General features: G+C 31.2%; 2 protein-coding genes across 2 annotated transcripts; both read left to right on the top strand.

Moving 5' to 3' along the window:
* The first annotated feature begins 340 nt into the window (after window positions 1-340).
* LOC114301501 (crocetin glucosyltransferase, chloroplastic) lies at window positions 341-2,291 on the top strand. Its single transcript, XM_028246451.2, has one exon. It carries the CDS (start codon window positions 666-668, stop codon window positions 2,025-2,027), a length of 1,362 nt encoding a protein of 453 aa, XP_028102252.2. The 5' UTR covers window positions 341-665; the 3' UTR covers window positions 2,028-2,291.
* Window positions 2,292-12,427: 10,136 nt separating this feature from the next.
* Window positions 12,428-14,381, top strand: LOC114301500 (crocetin glucosyltransferase, chloroplastic). Its single transcript, XM_028246450.2, has one exon. The coding sequence runs from the start codon at window positions 12,857-12,859 to the stop codon at window positions 14,234-14,236; it is 1,380 nt and encodes a 459-aa protein (XP_028102251.2). The 5' UTR covers window positions 12,428-12,856; the 3' UTR covers window positions 14,237-14,381.
* Window positions 14,382-21,534: the final 7,153 nt, after the last annotated feature.

The raw sequence follows: 21,534 nt of genomic DNA, 5'->3' as shown, positions 1-21,534 counted from the left end.
CTTAATCAGCAATTGTCCATTAAACTTGTTCAGTAATGCTAGGGATCATGAAAAATATATCATGAATATTATCATGAAAGATTCTCAACCTTTGGATTACCCATATAATAAAACACCACACACTAATCAAGACTAATCAAGAGATAAAAAATTTTCATGATATATTTCATAATATATTTTTTGATCCCTAACATTACCCAAACTTGTTTGCTGTGTTTAGCTCCCTCGTATAAGATTTGTCAGAAAAGCAATGTTAGGTATTATAAAAAATCTTTCATGAAAATAATCATGAAAATTTTGTGATCCTTGGATTACACTTAGAATAAAGTACCACACATTAATCAAGATAATCCAAGAATCATAACTCTTTCATGATCATTTTCATGAGAAAATTTTGATAATCCTTAACTTTTCTCTTGTAAACAAATATCATCAAGCCGTGACAATTCGTCACCACTAACGTCATAGACTCCATGAATGTCAATCAACCTCCTTGTAAATTTCGTCACCACTAACGTCAAGTTTCCATCCCTAGCTCTAATCTGCATGCATATAAAAACCTCTTTAACTCAATTCAAATTCACTCACCCATCAAACACTCACTTCTAATACTCAAACGAGTTCCAAGAACTTGTATACTGATATATCGTCTGATATTGACTGATATGGATCATCATTGGCGAATACTCATGGTGACCTTTCCCGGTCAAGGCCACATTAACCCATCTCTCCAATTCGCCAAACGCCTCATAAAAATGGGCGTTGAGGTCACCCTCCTAACAGCCTTCTCCGCCCTCAATCGCATGTCGAAAACCACCCCTAATCCACAAGGCTTAACCATGGTGGGTTTCTCCGATGGCTATGACAATGGCTGGACCGACAAATATGATATCGAACACCTTATGTCTGAGCTCAAGAGATGTGGTTCGGAGGCGGTTCGAGCCCTCGTCACTTCTAGCTTCGACAAAGGCGAACCTTTTAGCCGTGTGGTGTACACCACTCTCCTCCCATGGGTAGGCAAAGTGGCTCATGATCTTCAAATCCCATCAACATTTCTATGGATTCAACCAGCCACAATCTTGGATGTTTACTACTATTACCACAATGGTTATGCCGATTCGATTAGAAGGCTCGGCAATGAGCCCTCAAGCTCAATTGAATTACCCGGATTGCCACCTCTCGCTAGCCGAGACCTCCCTTCTTTTCTAGTTGTTGCAAACGTGTACAATTTCGCTGTTCCACTGTTCAAAGAACACCTAGAGGTACTCGATGAGGAAACCAATCCGAAAGTACTCGTAAACACGTTCGACGCATTGGAAGATGGACCCTTGCGAGCTGTCAAGAGGCTCAACTTGGTCGGTGTGGGACCGTTAATCCCATCCGCTTTCTTAGATGGAAAAGACCCATCAGACACTTCTTTCGGAGGAGATTTGCTTCAGAAATCAAGCGATTATATTGAATGGTTAAATTTAAAGCAAAAAGAATCGGTTGTTTACGTATCGTTTGGAAGCTACTCCGTGTTGTCGAAGCAACAAATGGAGGAGATTGCACGAGGATTGTTGGAAAGCGGCAGGCCATTTTTGTGGGTGGTGAGGCCGGAGCAAAATGGAGAGCAATTGAGTTGCAAAGAGGAATTGGGGAAACACGGGATGATAGTGCCGTGGTGTTCGCAAGTTGAGGTTCTTTCGCACCCGTCTTTGGGATGTTTCGTCACTCACTGTGGGTGGAATTCTTCGTTGGAGAGCTTGGTTTCGGGGGTTCCAGTGGTGGCTTTTCCACTTTGGACCGATCAAGGGACGAATGCGAAGCTGATTGAAGATGTGTGGAAGACTGGGGTGAGAGTGGTGAGAAATGAGGAAGGGATTGTTGAGAGTGATGAGATTTTGAGGTGCATAGAATTGGTGATGGGAGGGGAAGAATTGAGAAGTAATGCTAAGAAGTGGAAGGATTTGGCAAGGGAAGCTGCAAAGGAAGGTGGATCGTCGGATTTGAATCTTAAAGCTTTTTTGGAAGAAGTCAGAGAGTGACAGAGTTCTGAAGTGGATTGAACAAGTTCAAAGAAAATAGTCCTGTTTGATTGATAAGATGGGGTTCATTAATGGTTCTATACTATTTTGTTGTGTTTTGTAATTTTTTTGGTATCACTTTGTGGGTCAATTATTCGATAGGTAAGGTACGTGTAGGGTTTGATTTTCCTTCTATATCATATTGTTGTATTACTTAGAAGTGTCAATTGGCACACTATAGATTTGTAGTCTTTGAAATTTTAATGAAAATAAGATAGTTATTAACTTTTTATAATTATCAAAAATTGTGTTGGACGTGTTTGGAGTTAGGAGTTAGGATCTTCTAGAGTTTTTTTTCTCTTAAAGTTTCTTAGAGTGGTGTGTTGTATGGTTGAGATTTAATGACAAGTCAGATTAATTTTTTAGCATTAAATCTCACCCATACAATACACTACTTTAGGAAACTTTAGGAAAAAAAACTCTAGAGGATCCTTGGTGTGGAGTTAGTTGGTTACTACATACTAGATCCCTTACCACATGTAGACTCGTAAAATTGCAATTAAAATTATTTTCTTTTTCTTATTTTTTTTTATTTGATTTAATTTTAATAATTCAATTGATAATTAATGGTCTCAAAAGTGAAGTGCACATGGTCCAATTATGACGTGATAGTGTGTTTAATATTATGATTGAATTATATGATGTCATAATCGTAATAAAATTATGATCTAATATAGATATCGTCAAAACATAACATAGACCATGTAATGTTACATTCGTTCCAATATCGAATGAATAAAAATAAAAGGATAAATTATGATTACTCCTACGTGATAAGATTTAATTATTTAACAATTTTATACTTTTTTAAAGTACTACTAAGTTTTAAAATATTTATTTTATCTTAATTTTTTTAAAAAATATTAATAAGTAAAAAAATTAGTGTGACTTATAGATAAATAAGACTAATAAATACGAGTTACAATTACTACACCTAATATAAAATCAAGGATTTCTGGGTATAATTCTAAGGCCCAATGTCAGGTTCAGGTTGTGTCCACAAGGTGTGAGCCCAATTCATAATCAGTAACAGACCCAAATGTGTTGGGCCTAATTGCCCGTTGGTTTCCCCTCGGTCGAGCTTCAACATTAAATACTAAAGCCTTTTGTGGGTCATGTACATGTTTTAAAACCATCTAATGGGTTTTGGGTTAGGTTAACCTTTTTCTCAAGTTCAGACCGATGTGTTGAGGCCCGTGAGATCTGTCACGGCCTATTTTAATGATCTAATTTATTCATTTTGTAAAATTCACCATACGTAGCGTTTACAAAAAAAAATTAGATTTACTTTTTAAACTTAGTGATGTGTTAAGAAGATAATTAATTGACCAATCACTAGGTCTAGAAAGTGAGACTAAAAATTAAATGTGTATCATTTTTTCTATAGCATTTATGTACAAAAAAAATAGATGATAAATGTATTTTTGAAAATAAGCCATATTTTTTTAACTTATATTTTATTCATATTTCACTTATCAAAATTTTTTTCTTCATTTTTTTTTAGTATTGCTATTCAAGACCAAAAAGTGGACCAAATTTCCAAGCCTAATGATGTGGTAATTAATTAAGATATTAAAGGTAATACTTTCTCTCATATTTTATTTATTTATCAATTAATCATATTACTTACACATCATTGAGTGCCGTTTTGGGAACCAAAATAAAAGGCCACGTTTTTTATCTTTGGTCCAAAAACGCAAGTGGCAAAAACGTAACAAAATTGGTTTGGGAAGTTATAAAAACGCAAGTGTGAAATTACAAATTAGGGCGTATGACAAAAAAAAAATAAAAAAATAAAAATTTTATGTTAGGTAAAGATATTTTAGTCATTTTAATTTGATTTGACACCATAAACAAATATTAAACTAAAAAGTCAAAAGTCAACTTTTTACCAACTTCTCAAATCACTTTTCAAAAAGCTAAAAAGCTTGGTAAAAAGTCAAAAATTAACTTTTTACCAACTTCTCAAAACATCTCTAAGTCTAGAAAATAGGTCTAGATTTTGGGCTTGTACATCATTTTCTTTTTTCAAATCTCTATTCAAATTAATAATCAAAAGACAACATAAAAATCATGTGTCGAATGGGGATTGTGATTTGCTTTAAAATTTAAATAATTATAAATTTATATTCTTATTTCATAACTACTAAATTTGTAATAAAAATTCTCCATTACATATATAGGATCGAACTCCGTAAGGCTGAGCCTAACCATATAGCAGTGGACATACACCAGCAATGCCACTAGTACACAACAACATATAAAAATTTTAAATATTAATTTTTTTTTTCTTTCTTGAAAGTATAAATTTTGTTATAAAAAATATTTGGACATTAATTTGAATTATTGCGAGAACAGTCACTAAAAAATCGTCACGAAAAGTCAAAAAATAAGCTTTTAGGAATAAAATTTTGAAAATGTCGTTCATAAATACACTTTTAGAGACAACATAACTTGGTTAAAAAATGTTTATAATTCATCACCAAATAACTAATTTTTTTACTAAAAATAAAATAATAACACTTTTTACGACAAAAATATTTTATTTTTAAAAATTGATTTTATTTATAAATTTTTGTCTCTAAACTTTCTTGCATTGGTATAAGGTTTGATGCAACAAAAACAAATTGCAGTAAAGATATACTTGTATAGCACTGGAATTATTTTTTGGTGAATATATATAGCACTGAAATTAGAATAATCTTGGAACATTTAATATCACAAGCTAAGTCGTGATCGTTGAATTTTTATCAATTGTTAGGTATCATTTAGAAAAATTTCACAACATTAAACAATGGAAGAGAAACATTTGATGCTTTCCTCCTCTACTTAACCAATTAAAATAAGAATTAAAATATTAAACAGTGGCAGAGAAACTATTTCTTCCATCTTCTAGATATATGATTTATAAAATAACAATTCATCAAAGAAAAATGAATGGAGTTAGTCCATAAGCAGCAGCCACCAATTATTGACATTAGATTTGGATGAGGATTGTGCATTTTATTCTACGTGAATTCACTTTTCCAAGTAAGAAAATTAGAAATTTGGCCTATTTGGTATTCGTTTGAGAAGTGGATTGATTTTTTAATTATTTTAATTTGAAATTAAAAAATTTTGTTTGGGAAAGATTTTTAATTTTTTTGTGAGAGGAAGAATATAATGATTATGAGTTAAATGTTATATTTTGTCTTATTAGACTAATTTTTTTTAAAATTTTTTGTGACTAAAATATCCAAAAAAATCTCAAACTTGACTTTCCAAACGAAGCATTTGACAACATATAGTTAAAAGTCAAATTTTTAATTTTTTTTTTTTTAATTTTTTAAAATTATATCACCTCGTTATTTTTTCAAACATTTTTTCAAAATAATAAAAAAAGACAAAAAATTAACTTTTAACTTACATTTCAAAATAGTCCAAAAAACCCATGTACTCATGGTACAAAATAGAAAGTATTCCGGATCTCAAATCTGTAGCTTATGGGCTATTTTAAGAAGATGATTAAAAGTTATTTTTTATTTTTTAACGTATTTTGGATTATATTATTTCTCTATTTTTTATATGTTTTTTTTAAAAGGTAAAAAAGAAAAAGAAAAACAAAAACAAAATATTTTAAACTAATTTTTCAAAACCACCCTATGGGCTATTTTGGGAAGTTGGCTTTTAGTCACTTTTTTTGGTTTGTAGCAAAAGTCAAAAGTTGGCTTTTTTCTCTTTTTTTTCATTTGGGAAGTTGGTTTTTAGCCAACGGTGAAATTACAATTTTACCCTCATGAGTCAAAATGTGTTACATAGGTGAAGTTGTAAATATTTTAAATAAATAGGGGTAGTTTGGTCATTTTATTATGATTTGACATCATAAACAAACATTAATTAAAAAAGTCAAAAAGTCACTTTTTACCAACTTCCCAAATCATTTGTCTAAAAAAGCCAAAAACTTGGTTAAAAGTCAAAAAATTACTTTTTACCATCTTCCCAAAATAAGTATATAATTAAAGTTGTTATTCGTATCACACTGTCAATAAATCTTAATTTTGAATTACAAATTTTGAACTATTTTTGGTGCAACCTCGTGATACATTTCATGTCAATTGATTTTTTTTTTTTTTTTTTTGTTAATTTTGTATGTCTGAATATAATTATCATTACCTTGGAGTAGGGCCTTTTGAGAAGTAAAGTTTTTAATTAAAGAATTATTATAAATTATTAAATTACTTATTTTATTTTATTTATTTATTTGTTTCGTAAGAAGTAAAAAAAAAAAAAAAAATAAAAAATAAAAAAAAATAAAATTATAAAGCATCTCTAACTTTTAAACATAAGTGTTATACACTCCCACACTCTACGACCTCTACGCATCCGTGAGGCAGAGGGGAGAGGAGTGGAAAAAAAATATATCTATACTATATATTAAGTAAAAAAGGATTTTTAACCCTAAGGTTTGTGGGAGCTCCAATCTCTTAGTCCTAATTTTTTAATTTTTTGATTTAAAAAAAAAAACTCAGTATTTATTGACTTCTCCCAACCCAACCTCAGCATTTATTGACTTCTTCCAACCCACAATCCCTTTTGACTTCTCTCATAATTATTGCAATACCATTTTCAATTTCTTCCATACACTATGGTTACACACAAAAATAAAAATAAAAAAAGATAAGAATTTAGTTATAGATCTTAAAAAGATATAACATCTAAATTTGCATTATGATTTAATAATATAATTATGTATTTTTTTATGTATATCTATCAAAATTTTAAATCACTTAATCGGACAAATCAATCAATTTTCCAAAACTATTGATTTTTAATTTACAAAATAAATTAAAAAAAACTATTGACTGATTTATTTATTTAATAACAAAAATATTTCATAATCTCTCCCTCCTAATCTCTCTCACAAATTTTCAAAAAAAAATATTAAAACTTGCATTCCTTTTCTCTTCTCCAAAATATCAGATAATATTTTTTTATTAAAATTGTAGATATCTACCTATATTTTATATATTATATTATAACATAACAAAAAAAAAACTAAAAAACTAAAAAAACAATCTTTAAAGTTTATTAATAAACTTTAAATCAATAAAACTCACATGTCTATCACATATCTAACTCACATCATAACTTACATAAATAATAATAATTAAAAACAAATGGGAACCACAGATAAATTAAATTTAAAAAAAAAAGATACCCACAACGCCATCTTAAATAAATTGAAAAAAAATATCCGAATAGAAACCACACGAAAATAAAAAGATATATATATCTATCTATCTATACTCTATATTAAGCAAAATGAGATTTTTAATCCCAAGCCTTGTGAGAACTCCAATCACCCAATCTAAATTTTCTAATTTTTTGATTTAAAAAAAAAATCTTAACATTTATTAACTTCTTCCAACTCCCAAGTCTTACCCTCATAATAACACTTTAATGCATTAAGAACAAGCATAAAAAAAATTATTTGAAATCCAACACATAAATTCCTTGAAAAGTCCCAACACATATGATTATTATCCCTCATAATAACACTTTAATGCATTAAGAATAAGTATAAAAGAAATTTCTTGAAAAGTCTAACACATCTATCTATATCTATACTATATATTAAGCAAAAGGAAATTTTTAACCCCAAGGCCTGTGAGAGGTTCAATATCCCAATATGAATTTTTTAAATTTTTTATTAAAAAAAAAAAACTCAGCATTTATTGATTTGGTCAAAATTCTCTGATCACTATTTATTAACTTTTTTCAATTCACATGTTTTTCCACATGCCTGCATTTATTGATTTGGTCAAAATTCCCTGATTAGCATTTAAAATCCCCTCATACAAATAATTATAGATACAATCTGTGTATAGTTACTGCAGTATCCTTTTTAACTTCTTTTATACACTATAGTTAGTGATAAGATTGTTAAATTATTTTTACAAAAAATCTTAAAAAACATAATTTATATATTAAAAAAATTTAAAATAAATATAATTATTTATAATTATCCTATGCATAGCACGGGTGATGGGCTAATATATATATATACATAATGGAGTGATGATCACTAGACATCATGAGTTCACAAAGTTTGGGTCTCAAGCTTCATTGATTTCGAAATGTTGATTCCAAGTAGAACGAGGTCATGGCATGCGATGGAGTGATGATCACTAGACATCATGAGGTCACAAAGTTTGGGTCTCAAGCTTCATTGACTTCGAAATGTTGATTACAAGTAGAATGAGGTCATGGCATGCGTCAGCAACATCAACATCAACATCAACATCTAACATCATGATCTTCTGTACATTCATAAATTTCATTGGGAAAACCATTAAGCCTCCGTTTGGGAAGTGGGTTGGCTTTTTGGCTTTTTGGCTTTTTTGGCTATTTTAGCCTGGGCTTAAAAGCTTGGTTTGGGAAGGGCTTTTTGGCTTTTTGGCTTTTTTGAGTTTTTTTGTGAGAAAAGAATGTAATGATTATGGATTGGATGTGATGTTTTGTTTGTTATGGCTAAAATAGCCTATTTTGTTTTTTGTGACTAAAATAGCCAAAAAAGCCTGCAAACCCACTTGCCAAACACAGGCTAAGGCTAATCAGACCAACATGTGCGAAGGGTTGTTTTCGCAACATCGTTAAAAATTAATTTTAAAATTTTAAAATTTTTTCAATCAAAAAAATTATGAAAAAGTTAGGTCTTGTTTGGTTTATATTTCGAGAGTAATTAAATTGAACAAATTTATTTTTAAAAAAATCTCAAAATTTTGTTTGATTACTTATTTTTCAAAATCATTCTCTCTCTCATACACATCAAATCAATCACTTTCTTTTAAAACTCTTTCCCTAAAATAATATTTCAAAATCATTTTTGAAAAAAGGCAAACCAAATAAGTTTTTGTATTTTTTATCTAAAAAATTACTCTACAAACACAAACCAAACACACTCTTAGTTTTTTTTGGTATAAAAATACAAAAAAATTAAAAAAATCAAAAAATCAATTTCTAATAACTATCTTTTCAAAACATTCCGAAACATAGGGTTCTTTTTGAAAAGAGAAAAAAAATAGGGGAATTTTTTTTCAGGTCCCTGGTATTAAGACTTTACAGCATAAATGACACTTAATATTTTCATAATGTCTAAGGTCCCTCAAGTTGATCCAGAAAAAATTGGTCCAGAGAAAATTGATCCAGAGAAAATTTGTCCAGAGAAAATTGGTCTAGGAAAAATTCCTCAATATTTTCATAATTTCTTCACCTGTTTGAATTTACAGCATTACCACCATGGGTTTGTTTACATGGTCCAGAGAAATTCTTTGGTTTAGACTGAATTTTCTTTGGTCTAAACTGAATTTTTTCTAGACTTTCTCTGGGTTGATCGAGAGAATTTCTCTGGTTTGGTTGGTCTGAATTTTCTCTGGATTGTTGGACTAAAATTTGAGAAGCTGATGCATACTTACCTTGATTGAATTATCCATGAGATTTGTGATGATTTGACGAAATCTATCTGGATCTCCATAATACTGAAATTTTTGAATTGGGAAAATTCAGTTTAAAAACTAAAGAATTTCTCTGGATCAACCCTGAGAAACTTCAGTAAAACCAAAGAATTTCTCTGAACCAACCCAGAGAAAATTCAGTTAAAAAATCAAAGAATTTCTCTGGTTTCAACCTAGAGAAAATTTAGTTTAAAAACCAAAGAAAATTCAGCTGAAATCACCTCATCATGCAGAGACAATGATTCGTTTGCTCGTCCATGCTGGGCCATCCCAACTATAATTGAAGTCCAAGAAACTATATCTCTTCGGCACATAGTATCAAAAATGGTCTTTGCTGTTAGTATGTCACTACATTTAGCATACATATCAACAAGTGCATTACTAACAAATAAACTAGATTCATAACCAAGAGATAAAACTAAGCAATGAATCTGTTCTCCAAGCTCCAATGCTGCTAAATTAGTTGAGGCTCCAACAATGCTTGAAAGAATAAAAGGGTCTACAATATCAACCCCTGCTCTCCTCATTTCAATGAAGAGATTAAACCCATCAATCCATTGTCCACTCTGTACCAACCCAGATATCAAAGCCGTCCAAGAAAACAAATTCTTCTCCGCCATACCACGCAAGAGTTTAATAGCTTCCGATTTTTATCCACTTCGGGCATACCCAGAAATCATAGCTGTCGAAGAAACCAAATTCTCCGCCAAACCAAAGAATTTCTTTGGATTAACCCAGAGAAAATTCAGTTCAAATCATAGAATTTCTCTAGAGCAATCCGGAGAAAATTCACTTTAAGCCAGAAAATTTCTCCAGACCAACCCAAAGAAATTTCAATTTAAACTAGAGAATTTCTCTGGTTTCAACCTAGAGAAAATTCAGTTCAGGTGATCGTGATTTACCATTTCTTTCTGATAATGGATCATCTGAATCAGCTTTTCACTGCCACTGCAAACCTGCCATTCCTTTGGTTCTTCATGTGAGGATTGAGCCTTAAAAGCTTCAGATACTTCTGGACCACATCCTTGGCGAAACGCTTCGACGAACCGTTCTCAAAGCTCTGCTTCCGTGAATTGCTTCTCAAACTGTTCACTCTCGCAAGCAGTGAGAAAATCGAAACTTCCTCAACCTTACATTTCTCAGCGAAACGCTTGCTCTGCTGGTGAGTCGCTGGCGACGCATCGGCGGACTCGATTTTCTCTAATTTCGGCTTCTTAAACAGCATAAACACACGAAACTTCGGCGGAGATCTCAGGAACGAAATCGGAGACAAAGGCTTGGTTCCTTTAAAAAACATATCGTTAGGAGATTCAACGAAATCAGACTCGATCACGCCGTCCTTTTTGTAGCCAAATCGTTGTACGAATCTTCGTAGTGTCCGAACCATCGTCCTTGTCTTCCTTCTCGTCAGAACCTGGCACAGCAAATTCCAAATCGAAGAAACTCTCTTCTTCCTCATCGGATTCAACCGGCTGACGGTGGTAGAGCGGAGGGAGGAGTCGGAGGAGAAGGTGTTGAGGAAGATGTCGTACAGGATGGGGGAGAGGAGGGTGGAGGAGCAGAGAAGAGAGAGAGAGGAGAGACAAATTTCTCTGATATATGTTTAGGGACCTTAGACATCAGAAAATAATTTTGTGGATCTCTTTCATTAAGAAAAGTGGGAGAGGACCCTACACTAATTTTTCCAAAAAAATAAATAATAATTAAAAATTCATTTTTAATTCATTTTATGTCATATATTTTTTTATATTTTTTCAAAAAAATTAAAAAAATTAAAAAATTAACTTTTAATTATCTTCTCAAAATAAATCATATAGTTAATTTTAGTAAGTCGGAAAGAGCTTATGTTTGAAAATCAAGCTACCCAGCGTGCTATACCACAAACATCCTACTATCTTTGTAAAATTATAGCATTTGTTTATTTTACCTTGCGTAGGTTTATCTCTATGTTATAAAAATGCACATTCATTAAGAGCTTGTTTGGAAAGTCTTCGTTTGAGATTTTTTGGCTAAAATAATTAAAAAAAATAAAATATATTTTTTAGTTCAATATGACAAAATATCACATATAAATCATAATTATTATATTCTTTATCTCATAAAAAAGTCAAAAAATCTTTCTCAAATGAGACTTTCACTATAACAAATATGAATTTTAGAGACCAAATATTTTGGTCTTTAAAAATGAAAATTTTGTTACAAAAAATATTTAAAAATCAATTTCTATCGTCATGAGAATAATCGCTAAAAGGTCATTCCAAAAAGTCCAAAACAAGGCTTTAAGCGACAAAATTTAAAAATGTCACTAATAAATAGACTTTTAAGGACTAAATAATTTGGTTTCAAAATGATTTATTTTTTAGACAAAAAATTTGATCCCAAAAGGATAATAATTCATCACAAATGTCTAATTTTTGTTGTTAAAAATATAATAACGATACTTTTCGCAACAAAAATATTTGGTCCCTAAAAGATAATTTTGTTCTTAAATTTTGATTTCTAAAACCTTAATTTTTTATAATATTTTTAGCTCCAAGTTAAAATAGCTAAAAAGACAAAAAAACTAATCCACTCCCCCAAATCAACACTAAATTATGTCATAATTTTCAATATTTAACGGTTAGAGTTGTTTTGAGACAAAGGATCCTTAGCTAGTTTAATCACAGAGAACTAAATGTTAGATTTCATGAAAAATATTTTATGTAGACGATTATGAAATAGTCTTCATTCTTGTATTATATCTTGTAACTTATTACATATGAAATCTATAATAAAAAAATATTTCATAATCATCTTCATGAAATATTTTTCATGATATCTAACATTAGTCAATCACAAAATTAATTGTTAACACAATTTTAAGTAGAATAATCTCTTTATGTTGTGTTTAGACCAAAAATTACACAAAGTATTTGTGAAGGGAAAACAACAATGTAAAGAAAATGAAGAAAATGAGGTTAAAAGTGAACAAAACATATATATTTTTTCACTTTTATTTTCTCTACAAATCATTTTCAAATTTTTTATCCAAACAGACTCTTAATAAAAGTCCTCACATCTAATGTGCATTTTTTGAATTACCTTTTGCAATAATGTTGGGCATCATCAAAGTTGTCCAATCATATATTTTCCTTTTGTTACTAATTTTGTGACACCAAACTGATTCATGTATATAAGAACACTAATTTCACACTCACCTATCCCTTACTCCTAAACTAAACACGCACAAACAAGCAAGTACTTTAACATCATCAAGTAGTCCCACCCCACCACACCCCACCCCACCGCACCGCCGACATGGACCACCAGCCTCACATACTCCTCGTAACCTTTCCAGGCCAAGGCCACATCAACCCATCCCTCCAATTCTCAAAACGCCTCATAAAAATGGGTGTCAAGGTCACCTTATTGACTGCCTTCTCTGCCCTCAATCGCATGACCAAAGCCATCCCAACCCCACAAGGCCTAACCATTCTAGGCTTCTCCGATGGCTACGACGACGGTTTCAAACCCGGTTACGACCGCCTTCACTTCTTCTCCGAGCTGACTAAACTCGGCTCACAAGCAGTCACAAATCTCATCACAGAGAGCTCCAACAATGGCCGACCTTTCACACGTCTCGTCTACACTACCCTTCTCCCCTGGGTAGGTCAAGTGGCACGTAGACTAAACTTCCCTTCCACATTTCTTTGGATTCAACCAGCCATCACTTTGGATATCTATTACTATTACTTCAATGGTTATAGTGATGATATTCAAAAAAATGGAAATGATTCTTCGTGGTCGATTGAGTTACCGGGACTTCCACCACTCTCTAGCCGTGACCTTCCTTCGTTTTTACTCCCTTCGAATCAGCTCGCTTTCGCAGTTTCTTTGTTCAAAGAACATATTGAGTTTCTTGAAGCAGAAACAAATTCAACAGTACTCGTGAATTCATTTGACAAGTTGGAACCAGGGGCTTTGCGAGCAATTGAGAAGCTTAATTTGGTTGCGATTGGACCCTTGATTCCTTCTGCTTTCTTGGATGAGAAGGACCCATCGGACACTGCTTTTGGGGGTGATCTCTTCAAAACATCAAGAAATTGCATTGAATGGTTGGATTCGAAGGAGGACTCATCTGTGGTGTACGTATCATTTGGAAGCGTTTGCGAGTTGTCGAAGAACCAAATTGAGGAGATTGCACGCGGGTTGTTAAAAAGTCAACGACCATTCTTGTGGGTGATCAGAGCGACAGCAACGAATAGTGAGAATGAAGAAGAACATAAATTGAGCTGCGAAGAGGAATTGGAAAAACAAGGGATGATAGTGCCGTGGTGTTCTCAAGTGGAGGTTCTTTCGCACCCGTCTTTGGGATGCTTCGTGACTCATTGTGGGTGGAATTCTACGTTGGAGGGCTTGGTTTGCGGGGTTCCTGTGGTGGCGTTTCCACAGTGGTCTGATCAAGCAACGAATGCGAAACTTATTAAAGATGTGTGGAAAACAGGGGTGAGGGTGACTGTGAATGAAGAAGGGGTAGTCGAAGGTGAAGAGATTGAGAGGTGCATAGAGATGGTGATGGAAAGTGAAGAAATGAGGAGGAATGCTAAGAAATGTAGAGTTATGGCAAGGGAAGCTGTCAAGGAAGGTGGATCTTCGGACTTCAATCTTAAGGCTTTTCTAAGTGAGATTGGAATCTAGACGGTTTACTTGATACATGTGGGAATGGTGTATTTTGTTTGGGGCTTGGCTTCTTTTTAGTTGCCCATCTTAACGTGCGAATATTTGGGTTTGGTAGGTGTATTTTGAGACTAATTTTAATAATTTAAATCGTTTATTTTTAGAATTTTTTGAGTAAAATATTAATGTAAAAAATTAAGACGATCGGACATAAGTAGTTATATATTTAAATTAAATTTGTATTATAAAAAATAGATGGTCATTTTTAAAAATTATACTTGTCATCTATTTTTTTAAAACAAATATAATTCAAACTTATAGTTACTGATATTCAATCATTTTGATTTTTTTCATGAATATTATATTTAACGAATTTTAAAATGTGAACGATTTGAATTACTAAAATTGATTACAAAATAAGATTATCAAGTCTAAATATTCTCTTAAATTAAGATAACAATTTAAAAGAACGGAAACTCATTTGTTAAATAATAATGTGTTAATAATGTTTCATATCAGATTTCTACTCATACGAATAGTACCTTCAAAAACACCTATGTCACATAATGTTTTTTAATGTTATAAGTTAATGATACCTCAGTTCGTGTAGTGGTTCTGTCATAGTTTCTTGCAGTGGTTCTTGTAGTGATCTTTAAAACGACGTCGTTTTATTTAGTAATTTTTTTTTTTAATTCAAAATTTTGATTTCCTTCTCTTTTCACTTCTCTGTATCATCTTCTTTGCTTTGCATCATTGATTTGAGTCAATGAACCCTAGCACAGAGAGAGAGAAGCATCGCAAGAGGCGACTGAAAGTCAAAGTGAGGAACTAAGAGAGAGACGGAGAAACGAACGCGATATATATATATATATATATGATTCTTGGGTTAAATTTGTTATTGATTTTTGATATGGGTTCACTGGCTGAAACTGGCCATATAGTTTTGAAGTGGGTTTGATGATTGATTTGTTGTAGTTAAATTTAATGTTCTCTCTCTATATATATATATATGTGTGTGATTTAGATTTTCGGGCATTCATATATAAATTATATTTGATTCTTGGGTTTGATATATGTAACAACTCGAAAATTTAAATTGTCCCTTAAATTTTATACTAGTATTATGGTTGTATATGATAATATATTATTAAATAAATAATAATAAATACAGAATCTAATTTGGCATTGGATTATCAAATATGAGATTAATTAGAGATTATTATTTGGGGCCAAATTAACAAAAATATGAAATTATAATACTAGTTGGGCCAAATTAAAGTTAAAGATAGTAAATAAATAAATATAAAAGTAAGAGTAAATAATAATAATAATAATAATAATAATAATAATAATAATAATAATAGGTGTGGTAGTAAAATAAATAATTAATCTTCTATTGGTATACGATAGAGTGTAATTTAATTAGGGATTAATTTATTTATATAGTTATATTAGAAAATTGGGTCAAAGTGTAATTATCTTAAATATTTATTAAGATAAGTATAAATCTATGTAATTTATGATCAAATCTGAGAAGGGATTTGAGCTACCACATGTTGGACTCAGGAGGCTTTTACCTCCCCATAAATAGGGAGGAGTTGATCAACTCTGTGGAAAAGAAAAGGAAAAAAATAAAAGGAGAGAGACACGTGCTAGTAGTAGGAACTTATAGTAGGAAGGTTGTGATAGTGTAGTAAGGTTAAGGGTCAATATTAAGGTGAGTTATATTATAACTTAGGTCACCATAATATATTTTATGAATGTTTTGAGTTACCATAATTTATTTTATACAAGTTGTATTTTATCAGTTATATTAATACAAGTTATGTTTTATAAATATTTCAGTTACGTGGATTAATTTCTGAATTCTATTTGTTTAAAATGAAACTCATGAATATGTTTATTTAAATTTTAAAGAATATTTAACTATAACCTTATAAACAATTATGTTTTGTAAGTACCACCATGGGAGTCCTACGCCTTGGGGGACTTAAATAACCATCGGCTTCTGTTTGGTCAATTTGTGCCCCTCTATTGTCATGGATCTATTGACCTCTGTTCTGTGCGGAGATAAGCGCTACACTATTGTGGGAGCCACCTCTATAATCCGGACGAGCCACCTATTGAATCCGTACCTCTATTCTGACTGTCACTTATGTGACCTCTGTTCTGTTCGGTACCGTGGTTATGGTTATTTATTTACATAATCTCAGTTTTGCTACTTAAATGATTATTTGTTCAGACTAAGTTATCTTAAATATTTTAGTTTCATAACTATCCATGATTATTTTGTGTCCCTTATACTCTTGACATAATATTTCTTACTTTGCCATGTGCTTATAGCTATTTACCAATTTTCAGGAAACAGTACAATTCATAGATAAATTTTGGAAAGTCTTAGACGCAGGGCTGCGGAATAGACACACACAGCATTTTTATGATATTTTTATATGTAAATATCGGTTTTTTTTGTCAATAAATTTCTTAATAAAAATAGAAGCTTCGATAATTATTTTGATACCCTCATTTAAATATTATTTCTGTTCGCGCTTATTAATTTGTTCAAGAATTGGCCGGAGGTAACTTCAGTTACTAGCCATCGCGATGCTTAACCCTTGGGTACGGGGAGCGGGTCGTGACAATATATTTGATTCTTGGGTTTGATGATTAATCTGTTGTAGTTAAATTTGTTGTTCTATATATATATATATATATATATATATGATTCAGATTTTTGAGGATTCATATATGATTTATATTTGATTCTTGGGTTTGATATATTTGATCCTTGGGTTTGATGATTGATCTGTTGTAGTTAAATTCAGATTTGTTGTTCTATATATTATTTTCTGTGTTGATAGATAGTGAATCACATTTATTTGTTAGATAGTGAATCACATTTATTTGTTAGATATATAGTAAATAACATTTATATGTTAGATAGTGAATCACATTGATCTGTTGTAGTGGATTCATATTTGTTAGATAGTGAATCACATTTATTTGTAAATATTATTTTTGGGGTATTCATATATAATTTTCTTCCATTATATATATATATATATATATGATTCAAATTTGTGCAATTCACTTCTAGTACCTGTAATTTAGTATAAATGTGGTTAAACCTTGTTGTTATATATATACGAGAGAGATGTGTAAAAAATAGCAATAACAGAGAAATTGATTATTAATGACCTAGTTATTTGTGGAAAAAAATAGCAAGAACATAGATGGGTAAAATTTGTTATTTGTATGATACTGAATTGTAGGCAATGGAAGAAAATAATATTATTGATGAGTTGGCCAATTATGATTGGAAGCCGAAAGTAGAAATGTCATTTGACTCTGAACAAGCCTGTTAGACTTATTTATTTTAATGATTTATTTAATTATATTTTTAATTTATTTGGAAGAGAAAAATAGAATCAAAAATTTATTTTGATGTTTTATTTGAAAAAGAAAAATAGAATCCAAAATTTATTTTGATGATTTATTTAATTATGTTTTAATTTATTTGAAAGAGAAAAATAGAATCAAAATTTATTTTGTCCCATTATTTCTTACCTAATTTTTATCCTAAATATTGTTTGAATGTATTTAATATTTGCTTAAATCAGGAGTTCATTTCAACCCAAAAATAATGCCCAAACCAGAGGTTCAAACAATATTTAATATTTGATTAAATCAGGAGTTTAAATAGCCCAAAACAGAGGTTCAAACAGCCCAGCACAGCAGCAGGTCAAAAGGTTTAAGTGAAAGATAATCAAATTAGTAATGATGAAGTGGAAGATATTCGAATTAGTAATGATGGAGTACAATGGTTATAAATTCAAATGAATACAACGGCTATAAACGGCTATGAGTTTCATTATATATACCAAAGTCTCAAATGTAAACAAGTTACAAAAACAAAAAACCAGAAAATATTCTTTAATCTATAATCAATCACTTCTATTCTCTAAAAAATTCTCTGAGGAGTGTTCTTCAATTTTTGTTTACATTCTCTTTCAGAAATTATACACTGAGACGTATAGCTTTAAGCCTATCTTTCTTGTGTGAGGTTTACAGAAAAACTAGAGTTTCATTTTGTATATCCATCTGGGAGAGATATTTATTGTAAGCTTTCTTTGAAAGCCAAAAATACCATTTCAACTTGTAAAAGTGTTGCAAATACTGTGTTCTTGAAATCTTGAGAGTGATTGTGAATCATCTAAGATTTGCAAGGGTTTGGGTATGTGAAGCCTGTGTAAAATCTATGGAGGATTGCTCTATGTTTATGAGGTTGTTAGCACCCCTGTGAAGCTAGAAGATAGTGAAAAATCTCAAGTGAAGCTTAAGGAGTGGATGTAGGCTTGGTTGAAACCGAGCCACTATAAATCTGTTTGTCTCCTCTTCTCTAATCTCTTTACTTTCTTACTACTGCTATAGCTATCTAATATTCATATGTTAATCATTTGATTTACCCTGTATGTTAGTTATACTTCATTGTTATTTTGCTTGATCATTTACTGCTAAGTTCATCATTGTGCTTGTTAATAATTTGTTGTACTAGTTGTTAATTTTATTGGGGTATTATTAATTTTAATTTGTCGAAGACTAATTCACCCCCCTCTTAGGTTGCTTTTTGGGTAACAAAATCGCATATGACTTTTACAACACCTATGGGGGAAATGTGGGCTTTAGTACTAGAAAGGCCTATGCAAACAAGAACAAATATACAAAAGAAATAACATCATGAACGTTTGTATGTTACAAAGAGAGAAGTCGGGGTATTGACAAATGAGATTCACTTGTCAAAAATCCGAGACAAGAGGTAAGATGTGGTTATGGTGGCCGATTTAGTATCAAGTTAGATAGAATTTTAAAAAAATATATTACTTGTGATTTTGTTGAACATCATAATCATGACTTTGTGCCCCAAGATTGCATTCATATGTTTCCATCCCAAAGAAAAATATTTACCACCCAAGCAATTGAAATAGAATTGGTTTCAGAATCTGGAATTCCTCTTAGGTCTGCTTATGAGCTATTTGGTAGGGAATCTGGTGGACGAGCATCACTTGGCTTCCCAAAATTGGACCAAAAAAATTACTTAAGATCAAAGAGACAAAAAGATTTGGAATATGGAGAAGCAGGCAGTGTGTTGCATTACTTTCGTAAGAAAACTATAGAAAATCCATCCTTTTTTTATGCAGTCCAATTAGATTGTGAAGAGCAGATAAGTAATATATTTTGGGCCGATGCTCAAATGATTATAGACTATGCTCAGTTTGGTGATGTAGTGACCTTTGACACTACTTACAAATTAAATAACGAGCATAGACCTTTTGGATCATTTGTTGGATTTAATCATCATCGAGAAACAGTTATATTTGGTGCATCGTTGATGTATGATGAGACTGCTGAATCTTTTACGTGGTTGTTTCAAATTTTTCTGGTTTACAAATTAAATAACGAGCATAGACCTTTTGGATCATTTGTTGAATTTAATCATCATTGAGAAACAGTTATATTTGGTGCATCGTTGATGTATGATGAGACTGCTGAATTTTTTACATGGTTGTTTCAAATTTTTTTGGAGGTAATGTCAAACGAAGCTCTGAAATTACATGGTTGTTTAATTGAGTTCGTTCACTAGTATGAAATTATGAACTATCCGGGTGGCATTTAATTTTTCTTATCTTTAATTGGTTTGCCTGGCAATGTAGTCGGGTGCTGCTGTTTATACTTTCCAAGGTCAATCACAATCTCGTTTCATCATAGATAGTAACTCTAATAAGGTAATATTTATTTGTGTGCAAGCTTTTAAGAAAATGTTAAATAATGTTTCTTGTTTTTTCAAAATTTTTGTTTACATACTTTATATTGGTTGTATTTAGGATCATGGTGTTGGTGTCTATATTTTTCAATCACAACCTCGTTTCGTCATGGGTAGTATTTCTAATCAGGTAATATTTATTTGTGTGCAATCTTTTAAGAAAATGTTAAATAATGTTTCTTTTTTTTTTTTCAAATTTTTTGTTTACATACTTTATATTGGTTGTATTTACGATCATGGTTATGGTGTCTATATTTCTCAATCTGAACCTCGATCTCAAATTCTCATGGGTGGTACAAGTGATCCTTTTCTTATGTATGGTACATATGATGTAAGTTATCATTGGTTACATAGTTTACATTAAAAGGGTAGTATACATTGTAATCAAAATTTAATAAATTTAGCTCTATTGCAGGAAAATAACATGCTTTAGTCAATGCCTTCTGTCTATTCCACTCACAGATCTTTTCAGGAGTTGCTTCGAGGTACAAGTGTTCAACACTTTGCAGTTCAAGTCTCGCAAGCCTTACATAGTCCTGCTAACAGTCATGTAGATGGACATCCCTAAGAAGTTGATTTTATCTATGTTGGAGACCTTTTGTCCTAATATTTGTTTTGGAGAGATTTATTCCAATTAATATGCAATTAAATTATTATAGGATAATATTTTTCCTAAGTATTAAGATTTTTATGTGGACATCATATTGATAATGTTTGAAATTAGAGGTTGTAGAATATTGTAATTCTGTTTCTGGATTCAAATCTAGGATGTTTAGACATGCTTGTGCAACTTTATAGTTGGGTGGCAATTTCATTTGACTTAATTTGAATGTCTTATGTTCAAAATTTTCAGGTTGTTGCCAGCAGGTGTTATTTGAATGTCATATGTTGAAAATTTTCAGCTTGCTGCCAACAATATACATTTGACAAATTTGTTCAATGTGTTATGCTCAATGTCTTGTTCAGCTTACTGCCAGCAATATGCAGTTGTTGGTGGACTACTACTGATCAAGTATAAATTGACAAGTTTCAAGTATCAATTGACAAGTTTTATTTAGAAAATTTTCCTTTTTGAATGAATTTACTTTATTTTCCTTTTTTATAGACAAATTCATCAAATGGACTTCCTCAATTTTAATAAGGCATGGAGTTCACATCTCTAATTTGAATTGATTTGCATTCCAAATAACACCTGCCTCAGGCATAAAAAATCTTAATATCCTGTTTATAACAAATCTCAATATCCTTTTGCATTAGAAAAGATTGAATCAGAAAGCAACTTCAAAACCCATAGGTTCAAAGTTGTACAACATTCATTGACAGAAACAAAAAAGAGGCACATCACTATTGACACAGTATAGGTAATTTCATTAAGCTTTACATATCAAAACTCATAGTTTAAGGTTCACTAAATTCAAAACAAAAATACAACCAAAAAAAAGAAGACGTTACATTAACTTCAATAGTGCTATTAGTATGGTAAAACCAACCAACACTA

Source organism: Camellia sinensis, chromosome 6 (genome assembly GCF_055761805.1).
Source record: "Camellia sinensis isolate YWXY chromosome 6, ASM5576180v1, whole genome shotgun sequence".
Classification (NCBI taxonomy): domain Eukaryota; kingdom Viridiplantae; phylum Streptophyta; class Magnoliopsida; order Ericales; family Theaceae; genus Camellia; species Camellia sinensis.
Note: the sequence above shows the minus strand (reverse complement) of the source record. Positions and strands in the feature narration are given on the sequence as shown.